General features: G+C 37.3%; 1 protein-coding gene across 3 annotated transcripts in view; it reads right to left on the bottom strand.

Moving 5' to 3' along the window:
• Positions 1–1,458: 1,458 nt before the first annotated feature.
• GDA (guanine deaminase) overlaps positions 1,459–10,895 on the bottom strand; it is an 80,981-nt gene continuing 71,544 nt past the window's right edge. Inside the window, exon 13 of one of the 3 annotated variants that reach the window (XM_039840323.1) lies at positions 1,459–2,135. In XM_039840323.1, coding sequence (XP_039696257.1) covers positions 2,133–2,135 — 3 coding nt within the window. In that variant the 3' untranslated portion in view covers positions 1,459–2,132. Of the gene's footprint in view, positions 2,136–6,200; positions 10,189–10,895 lie in introns of those variants that run through there. The other 2 variants (XM_039840246.1, XM_039840401.1) reach the window with 2 other exon arrangements.

Here is a 10,895-nt window from a genome sequence, read left to right as displayed (position 1 = left end):
CATAACCATGAAACGTTAGAAGTGATATCTCCACAAGAACCCAAATGCTCTACTCCTTGCTCTTAAGGCAAAGTCTCTTAGATTCTGTAGAATAGAATATGTCATTTCCTGACCCATTTTTGCCAGGAATGCAGGTCCCAGGTGAGGCCTGCAAATTTCTGAGGGCCGTTGTTCACCCCCTTAGTTTAGATGTAGGAATCCATAGGAAAGAAAATTAACAATAATAATAATAAATTTATCGCAACAATATTTGGCATATAATAAGCACACGCTAAGTGTCAACTATTATTATTACCTTAATTTTAGTTTTACTTTTTATTTTTTTAAGAAAAGTAGGAGAGGAAGTCAGGAAACTCTAGTCCTCCACGGTAAGGTGTGTATGGGGGGGTGCACCTGCTTGGGTTGTATATCACTGGGGAACTGGTGCCATCAAGGTCTATCAAGGTCTGTAGAGTCCACTGCATAAGTCACGTGTCCTCTCCTCTCACAAACTGTTGAGACATTCAGCTATAAGTGGTGTGTAACTAATAAGTAGGCAGGAGGTTACAGTTATTTAAATGCAGAGGATTACTTGCTAGGTATTAAGTGGAAACATAAGGAATAGTAATCAGTAATCAGACCAACCGATTGTCTGTGGTAACAAGGTCTTATTTCACCTCATCGATGAAGAATTTTAACTCTAACTTGAGTTGTCAAAATGGTAGAAGACTACCCCCTCCCCACCCGGTCTTAAGAAATTAGTTGCCCATTTGCCAGGGTAACAGCTGCCCGAGAAGAAATAACAACATTCCATTTTAATGGCAGGTAGGTCTTTATTCAAAAGTTGTGTAAATACCACACACACACAAAAAAAGGCTAAAGGGGATTTAATATAATAAATCTCATGGGACCTGCAGCAAGAAAAGTACACACAGGCCTTTTGAGAACCTTAACTGAAGAGAAAAAAAGTTATCAAAAGGCCAAACCAGCTTCTTTCTTTCTCTGGGGTCATGGGAGTCTCTTCTTGGATTTTTGGCACAAGTCTGCCCTATTCCCCTACTTCTCTATACAGGTTCAATCTGCTTACTAATCTGGCCCACTGCTGGCTCCAGTCACTCCCAAATGTGTATATTTACTTAGCCTCTGAATATAAATGTCATCATGGATCCGGTACCTGTAGCAAACCTACTTGATTTACTTGGGTTCTGAATCCTAATCCCAAGAAGAGATCGTTGGATTAGTCTAGCTCAGATCAAGTACAAATACATAACCAATCACCTGTGATGGTGGAGAAAACGTCACCTTTTGTAAGGGACAGTTCAGCAACGGCTGCCTGCTGACAGGAGAGCATATGCAACTTTTTTTTTTTTTCTGTAAATGAAAACTTTTTGATTGTATAAAAGTTATAAATGTTTAAATAGCAAAGGATAACCTAAACAGAATAATTAAGGCTAAAAAAAATTACAGAAGAAACAAATGGTTGCAAAATGTCAAAATGTCAGAATTTCCCTAGTCCTGACCTGGTGCTGCAGGAAGCCTAGGAGATCAAGGCCATGTCATGCCATGAACCACTGTCTGCCCACGAGCTGGTCAGGGCGCATGGTGGGGCAGCTGCCATAGAGGACTCCTGTGCCCAGGGCCCTGGGTGAGACTCATTCTCCTGAGTTCAAGTTTCCTTTAGCAACAGGGAAGCCTGATCCTGCCTGGAAAGTCACAGGGCTCTTCCTCCCCTGGAGGCTCCACTCCCTTGCCCCTATTTGTGTCTGTTCAGTCCAGGTGGGCAGGGGCAGAGCACCGAAGGGCTTCAACACAGGTATTAACTAACAGCCCTGGATTTCAGTATCAGGATGGCAGAGTCTTAACAGTTGAGGGATTTTCTGTGAAGCCAGTTTGTCCCCTTTCAATCCATGTATTCCTGGATCCGGGAGACCCTCCTCCACTGGTGACTTTGTGAGCCAGGCTGCTTTCATCACGTGGCCCTGCTATCTTCAGCTTATGGCTCTCTAGGTTCTCCTGAAATTGGTCTCTAGTCCATGGAGTCATAGAAGTGTGGTTGTCTCTGCAGAGGCTTTGCCACCATTTACTTGTTTAAACAACATCTCACTCTCCTAGTATGTCCTGGGACTGCCATGAGTGCCTCGTGCCCACTACCTTTACTGAAGAGAAACAAGAGAACCGTAAGTGGAGGCTGGTTTGGGGTTTTGAAGGTTGCCAGGTTTCATCACAGATGCCCCTATGCCTCTGAGAAGATTTGGGATAGAGAGGCGGCCAAATGTCTGGTGAAGTTGTTTCTTTATCATTTATTCATTTATTTAAGAAAAAAAAAAACACTTTATAATGTGTTTCTAAAGAATTCAGCCATCATAGGGGGTGGGAAGCTAGAGAAGATTTTACTCTGGGTTCTTTGATTTGCAAGTGACAGAAACAAAGCTGGCAGTAGCTTAAGCCAATATACATAATGAGGTACCCACAAAATGGCAGAGCGGTAGGAGCCACAGCAGCCTTGGGACCTTCTGTGGGGTCAGGGAGTCACCCTACCCAGGAGCTTCATTGTCTGTCTCCAGTCCCAGAGTCAGAGAGCTCTTGGTGTTTATGGGCAGGGTTGACCCTCTCAGGTTTCTCCTTGTGGCAGGAAAACGGCTGCCAGCATCACTTTCCCCACAACTGGGGTGAGGCCGAGCAATGTTTGCTAATGAGATATCTGCCCCTTAAACAGGTAAATTACCCATGTTGCACATGAGGCTCAGTTTCTGGACTCAGCCAGTGTTGCTTCTTCTCTCTTCAGAAGCTCACATCTATGACCACACTTGGTTATTGTCATCACCAGGATGGCCCTCTTCACTATATCCTATCCTGACCTTACCAAGGTATTTGTTCCTAATAATACAGATTCATGGGCCCACGTCCAGACCTATTGAATCAGAGTCTTGAGGAAGAAAGGCCTGGAAACTTTCATTTTGAATCAACGCCCCTGGTGACCTTTATTGGGTTATTCCCCTTCATCCTTTTACTTTTTTCAGAGGTCGAGCTCTTTATGATGACTGTTGTTGCTCATGCTTTAGAATATCCTTTTGAGAGTCTTCATTTGGAAAATAGATTCTTATTCTTCTCAGCTCAGATGTCACTTCCTCTGTGGAGCATTCAGCGCTATCCTTTGCCTCTGTTCTTCTCAGCCACAGTATACCCAATACATCCCAGCTTTCCCCTCTAGGACCCCTTAGTTCTCTATACATCTGTCATGAACTAAATATATTGACTTGTCTACTTATTTCCCTCATCTATCATCCCACATTGGGTTCCTCAAAGACATGAATATTTTTAACCCTGAAAATTGGCCTGTGCCTAATATCTAGTGTGTACTCAATAAAATATCTCTTGAATGAATAGTTTAAAACCCCATGATTAGTAAATTAAAATTACTTAATAGGCTGTTATTTATGCTTCCTGCATGTATAGATTTCTATCTTTTAAAAAGAAGCAACAATTAATTTCAAGTATTCAATTTTACCAACACATGAAAAAACATAAGAGAGCATCCCGACTGATTAATTGCGATTTCTTTTAGAATCAATATTGCCATGTTAAGTGGTCTACAGTACCACAAATGACATTAAATGAAAATTTTGTATGTATTTATGTTGACTTCTTTCTTATTTTATTTGGGTGGCAATTTTATAGAGAACACAATTTTGTACATATTTCTACATAATGGGTTTTGTTCCTCCTACAAGTTACAATACTTGCAGGAGATTTCACAATTGTCCTGGATATCAAAAAATGTATCACTAAGCTTAAAACAACAACCACCACAAAAAACCTAAACTCCATAGTTTATTTTTTACGCTGTACTAGTAAATATGACATTTACTGGATGCATAACGTATAGCGTGCCATTACATCGTGCCAGGACATGTTTATGATGTGGAAGAGTTTGTTGTAGTTGTATAAATTAATGTAGAATACATAATTTGACAAGCCTGATTCATCTTCATAGTTCCGCCAGGAGGAAAGTGTTCATAAATTCAAACTGCGTGCACTGCTTTTTCTGTGCCTCTTACTTATCTTTTGGAATAACAAAAGCCTCTCATGTCTTCATCTATTTATGTACTTCGGTCATGGTTTTCAAAGTGCTTTTCAATCACAAAGCCACCCCTGCATTTGTTCCCAAAGTCAGGTGTGGATGGAATCAACTTATGCAGAAAGAAAAAAGAAAAACGAAGCTGTCTAAAGTCACTCAGTTGCTCCGGGAATCAAATTTAGAAATGAAAACAAAACAAAACAAAACAAAACAAAAAAACACACACGCAAAAAAACAAAAGTAAAACTCTTCCTTGAGTTATTCACTCATGTGTTGTGGCTTTATTTGATAGCAGTGAAACAAAAGTTTAATTTGAAGACTGACCAAGATTAAAAGAACAGAAATTAATTTCACAGTGAAGCTACAAGTTTCAGTTTTAAAGCAAGTGTATGAGAACCTTTTGTTCTCTGATTAAATGATAATCTTTCTTGGGCTTTTATTTCTCTTATGTTCAATTTTACTACTGTGACTATGAGCTCTCTTTCTACAGTTAGAGGAATGAATGCTTGCTTAATTTTTTGGAGGGATATGTAGAATCTAGGTAACTGAGGAGTGCCCATGTCACCTAAGAAAAACTCCATGACATTTGTTCATATTTTCTTTATCATTGTTTATATTAGCAAAATGTGGTGTGCGTGTGTGTGTGTGTGTGTGTGTGTGTGTTTTCTGAGTTACCACTGAAAAATTTTTAGTGACCTATCTATCTCTCTTCCCACCCCAAAATAGGAACTCAACTAATATAGAAGCATGAAAAACTTAAGAAGTATGACAAATTTAATGTAATTTTACAATGATGTAGGAAAGCTTGATGGTAAAAGGAGATGAATGTGAATTAGTGAAAAAAGTAATTACGATTTAAAATAATGTTCTTTCACTTTAAAGAACAGAAACCACTTCCCTCATCTCATTTTAAAACAAGATTTTAAAAAAACAAAACCCTGCTTTTCTTGGTGACAGCTACTTGTGGGTCCTGTTTCTTTAACTGAGTGCCCTCTTCATGCAGTCTTGGAAAAAAAAATGCCACAGGCCCTGTTTTGCTACTGGCAGGTATTTATTTTATGTCTAAACCTTGTTTAATTTAAATGCTGAATTTAGTACCATGCAATAATTTGCATGTGTCTATTACAGAACTCACACTGCCCACATGTGCAAATTAGGCACACATTGCAAAATTTTGCACATAAAAATCCTCTTTGGGGTATTTTGACTAAGTAGTTCTTTAGGAGAAAAAAAAAAAGGTGCTTAATAAATTGCTCAGAACATTGAGGGTGAACTTATAGACAAGATCTACTACTCTCTTATGCTTCATATTATAAATAAAAAAAAAATGAACATAATAGTACCAAAAAAATAAGATTTAATCCTTACAAAATATTTTATGTACAGAGAGATCCATAACATCACTTGATTTAGATTCTAAAAAATGAACTGATAAAAATACATTGAAAATTATTTTTGTTTCTGTTCAGTCTGTATTCATTTTAAAATAATAACTACCACGTTGTAAGCACTCACTTTGTCCCAGATGCTACCTTAAATGCTGGCTATGTATTATTTTACTTAATCCTCATGACTCTAAGGCAGGCACTCATGTCATGCCCATATCACAGAATGGAGCCACGGAGACTTAAAGCACACAGCTCAAAGAACATCGGAAACTGCTTCCACGTGCAGGTGATGGCCAGTTAGAGGTTCAAGAAACCAATTTCGGAAATCACTGTCAGCATAAGAAAATTAAACAGAATAAAATAGAATAGAACAGAACAGAATAAAATAGTACAGAAAATAGCTCAGGGTATCACTGATAGGGAAAGCATCATTTTGTGAGACTTCTTTTAAATACATAGGTACATATGTATGTGTGAACTAATTCTTAATGTTAAAGGATACTTTTCACTCTGCTTTGTGGCTTAAATATATATATAAAATATTAGCTATGCTGAAATCAAAAGCAATAGCAATCTGATTCTAAAGGGTTGAAAATTATAGCTTAATTTTTAAAAGCTATGTATAGTGACTATCATAGGATGAAAGATACATGTTGGCCCATAGTTAAATATTCTACTTCATTTTTAAAATTCATGTTACAAGGAGATTAATTCTCCTTCTATCAGATTGATAGAACTCAAAACAAAAAATAATATAAACACAAAAATCTCATTTATTTATGTCTAAAGCACAAAGGAGCTCACTCAGCAGATGAACAATAAGCAAATCATACATATATTGAGAAAAAATGTCCCCATGAATACATACACATATATATTCTTCAGGGCAGCAATCAAGAGTTCAACAACATGAGGTGGTTTTAGATAAAGAATGCTTTCTGACAGGCTTTTGAGTAGGAAATGTCCAGGTAGACTACTGCCACACGACACCTGGTATTCAATCACTTGAAACCCAAGGACTGTGAAAGCCATCTTGGAATTTATATTTAGTTTCATCATTGACCTTTAGAGTTTTGCATTTTAGTAAGTTTAGACTTGATGTACAAACTAACCCCTCAACATTTGATGTCTCACATTTAGGGCTGAGGGAGAAAAGGGAGGAGAGGCTGGGCATGAAAACATGCATTAGGACCAAAGCTAGGGTTTCCTAATAGTGTCTGCTCATTTTTGCTCTTCTTTCCATGCTTTTCCTTTAGAGACATTAAAATGTGCCAGGGTTCAAAGTCATACTAGATGGCTAGGTAAATGGAAATTGCAAATGTCTCCTTTAAGCCTCAGGGGATAAAAAACAACTTAAAAATTCACAATATTCCATACCATTTAAAAATTATTTCAAGACATTGCCCATAACACATTTATTAGTCCATCTTTTAATAACTCAGAACTCTCTTTTTAAACACGTGATTCTTTCTGGCATCATCATCATCAACTTTAAAAATAGGGCAACAATGTAAAGATGTCCAGCAGGCTACAGAAGCCCCGATTCTGGATATCTTCTCTGTGTAACGCAAGATGGAACTGATACAACGTGGCTTCCAGCTTGCCTTTAAGGTTTTCCGTATGTCTGGTTCTGAGATGAAAAGTTCAAAAATAGGAAGAGTCTGGGAGTGAAGATTCAAAATGTATTGCTGGATCTCACACCCATTGTTTCCTCTCTGACATCTCAGCTGCAGCTGCCGACAGGGATATTCAAGGGCACACCTCAAAACCAGCTAAGCGTAACAGGAGTGTTTTTCCCACCGCTTTCTTTTCTTTACCATGAAGAATTCTCACAGAAGTAAAAAAGAGAGTCAGTGGGGTTCGATACTGACAATATGAACTTAGTAAGACCTCCTCCCAGCACGAAGGAAGTTTGTTCCAAGATATTCTCTTAGATTCTAAAGTCTTGGGCAATGAAATCAGAGAAGAAACTGGGAGAATAAATAAGGAAGCAGAGTCTCCGTGGTCTCAGTTTACAATGACAACCTCTCATGCCTTAATCCCACGTTTCACTCTCTTTTGAAAATTGAATTCACCTTAGCGGATTAGCCTGCTTTTGTGTTCTGGACGCAAAAATATTTTTTAAATGTATGACAGTCAATCGCATTAAATATGTTTTAACTTGTTAAAGTATATTCCATTAAAAATACCACGAAACCTAAGGCAAATAGTACAGGGTGTGGTGAGGGGGCTGATAAGAAGTTTTAATTCCTTCTTCCCTGTCAGAGAGCAAAATATTCAAACACAAAGTGACAAATAGGATTGCCTCTCCACAATTCAGAAAGTTAATTCACATTAGGCCAAGGCAACATTTCAAAGTGCAGAACATCTGGACACATATATGGCTAATAGTACTGCAAAAAGCATATACAACATTCAAAAACACAGCAATTATAGAAATAAAGCACATAAGTTCTAAGTGATGCAGGGAGATCAAAGTACATGTAAACATTTCAACACATTCTATTTTAATAGAAAAGATATTCAGGTCTTAACATACTATCAGGGATATATTTACTGTTTGATGGAGTGGTTGTATATGGCCATTCTTCCTGTTTTTGATGCTATACTTACTTATATTTACTGCATATCAATCCTAAATATAAATGAAAGCTAATGTTCGACCTCAAAATGTACACCCTTACAGAAGGTAAAAGTGTAGGATCTTGCAAAGGCTGGGAAAAGCTGCTGCCTATTCGTGAATCTTCACATCTCATCCAAATTCTTAAGCTCACTCATGTCTGTTAGACACCAGGTAACCAAGTTCCTTTGGCACGGACTGGGAGATAAAGCAGAAAACACTTGCTGGCACTATAGAGAAGTGGGGAGAAATTTAGTGGGCATCTTTGACATGGTTCAGGAATTAAGAATTCTAGAAATACAGTCAGTGAGAATAGAGGTTGGATTTACTGAGTTCCTTAATATCCTAAAATACTCAGTCGTTTTTTAAAAAGTAAGACCAAAAATTTGTTCCGTCTTTTGGTGTAGTATATACACAATCAAATCTAGAATTGTTTCTACCAGGAAAAAAACTGGGCAAATTACTGCTGAATTAGTATGACTACATGAGAATAAAATTTATAGTATGAGAGGGGAAATTTTGTTCTTAGTTCTGTAAATACAGAGTTAACTATGTAACATAAAGTTCTCTTCTATAAAGGAATAATGAGTCACATCTAATCCTTAGGTATGTATTGTGATATATTTTAAAAATTACTCTTTTTCTTGTTAGTTTACAGTATTTGAAGTTAAATGAAAAAATATCATATTTAAATAACATTCACATCAATATTTCTTAAGGATTTATCATAGTCATAATTTGTTTTTAATACTAGGTTATAGGCAATAACACTAATTATGTAAGCAGCATAAAAATACTCTTTGCTTTATTTAATGTCCCTGATGTCTAGTACAGATTAAGTCCTATTAATATAAACATTAAGTGGGATGTCTATATATTTTTCATTATATTAAAATTTTAATGTCCTGAAATTATTAGGAATTAAAAAGGCAATAGGATAAAATTGAAAAATAGAATGCTCTCAATATGCAGAGTTTAAAGATTTTTAATTATATTTCTTTTAATAGGATTTGTCCTTCATTTGAAATTTCTAACAGGTTGATATCTGGGTATGAAATTTCCAGTGACTATGGCATAGTTCTTGGGGAGAATAGGTCATTGCAATGAAACCCTTCCTTTTAGTATTGACAGTTCCTGAATGCCCAGCGCTTGCCCCACTTTATAAAGAGTTTAGTCTACACAACAGTTGTGTATGGGGTGTGTTTCTCTTCTAATAAAACTGAAGCAATAATAGCATCACACAGTTATACACTAAGATGATTTAAAGTACACAAAAATACAACTATTTATGCCATATAGTTATATGAATAATATTCCTAAGAGACTTTAAAACTTTAATACCCAACTTCTGTCAAACACTTTGAAGCACAGAACTATATTAAGAAAGCATGTGGCATTCAATTTCTGACAATTCATCTCCAAAGAAGGCAAAGCACAACAATAGCAAGTCTCTGAGATGCAAATTGCATTAAGCACAAATTTCCAGAATACAAAGTCAATCTAGAAACATGTTTTAAAACTCAGCAAGTTCTCTTTTTTAAATCAGTATGCTCAGTATTTAATTTTCAATCACAATCTGAAGTGATTTTTCCAATTTTTGTTCTTAATCTTTTTTCTCCCTCATAAAAATATACTCACTGATTCATTTTCTGTTTCCAGTTTTCACATTTATCAGCTCAAAATGTCTAGCCTCATAGGAACATCTTTTCTCTCCACATTTCCAAACATGAAGTAGATTTTACTTAAATCTCATAAGACACTACTAGTAATAACATTTCCTTACATTTGAGCTTAAAGTAAATCTGAACAGCTCAGAAGGGAGAAATTTCGAATCGTCCCAACCAGAGAGCTAAGAATTAGTGCAACTTCCTTCGATTTGTCAAGTGAATACTGTAACTAGACACAGAAAGGGATAGTCATCCCAAGAAAAAGGTACTATTTTTTGACTTTCTAACTCTGCCTGGGCACAAGCGAGATGCAGAACCACGTTATCCCAGTACTGCTGGATGCCGAGAGCCTTAGACTGAGCTGGAAAAGGGAACCACCTGCTTGCCGCCCACATAAACCTCCTCAATATTTCGGTCATCTCCTGAAAGAAAAATCAGGGAATCATTTATAAAGTGCTTCTGTGTCGATAAATATTTTAATTGTCACTGGGAGAGATTTAAAAGCAAACACATTTCTAAGAGAGAAAATAAAAAAAACTGCCTTTTTTTCCTCTCAGATTGTTTATAATCTGGACAGGGAGGCACGACTAATAGAAGAGGCTGCATCTAATTTGAGGATTGGGGTGTGAATTCTGCACTAAAGGCAGAAATCGCATAAAGTTTTGTCGACCTGTTATCACTGTCCTTCCAGCTGAAGTGAGGGGTTTGCACTTCCAGTTCCAGTTGTAAAGGAATACTTATCTTTATACCCCAGAATCATACTCAGCATGGTGAGATGAAGGACCAGCAAGAACTGAGCTCCACAAGAAATGTGTCTCTCTCATCTCAAGTTCACTCAGGACTCAGAGGTCACTCAGTGGAGTGGGAGGCCCGGAGTAGAATCTTCTGCACGATTTCTTTCTTTCTGAATGCAACTGTATGTGAGTACTTGAAAAAGCATGTGGGGTGAGACTCCACCACATACATATCACAGATACAACCTGGTAGCACAGCTTGGGGAGTAGAGAAGGAGTGTAGGAGGAAGGGACAGGATGATCGCTTCCCCTTGGCCTGCCATTCCTCAGTTTAAAATTTATGACTGTAATTCTAGGGGAGCATGCGCATTTTAAATAGTACATTTACTGTGCCATAAATGGGTTTCATACTGAGGAATGTTAAAAAAA

Source organism: Pteropus medius, unplaced genomic scaffold (assembly GCF_902729225.1).
Source record: "Pteropus medius unplaced genomic scaffold, Ma_sr-lr_union100, whole genome shotgun sequence".
NCBI classification, from domain to species: Eukaryota; Metazoa; Chordata; class Mammalia; order Chiroptera; family Pteropodidae; genus Pteropus; species Pteropus medius.
Note: the sequence above shows the minus strand (reverse complement) of the source record. Positions and strands in the feature narration are given on the sequence as shown.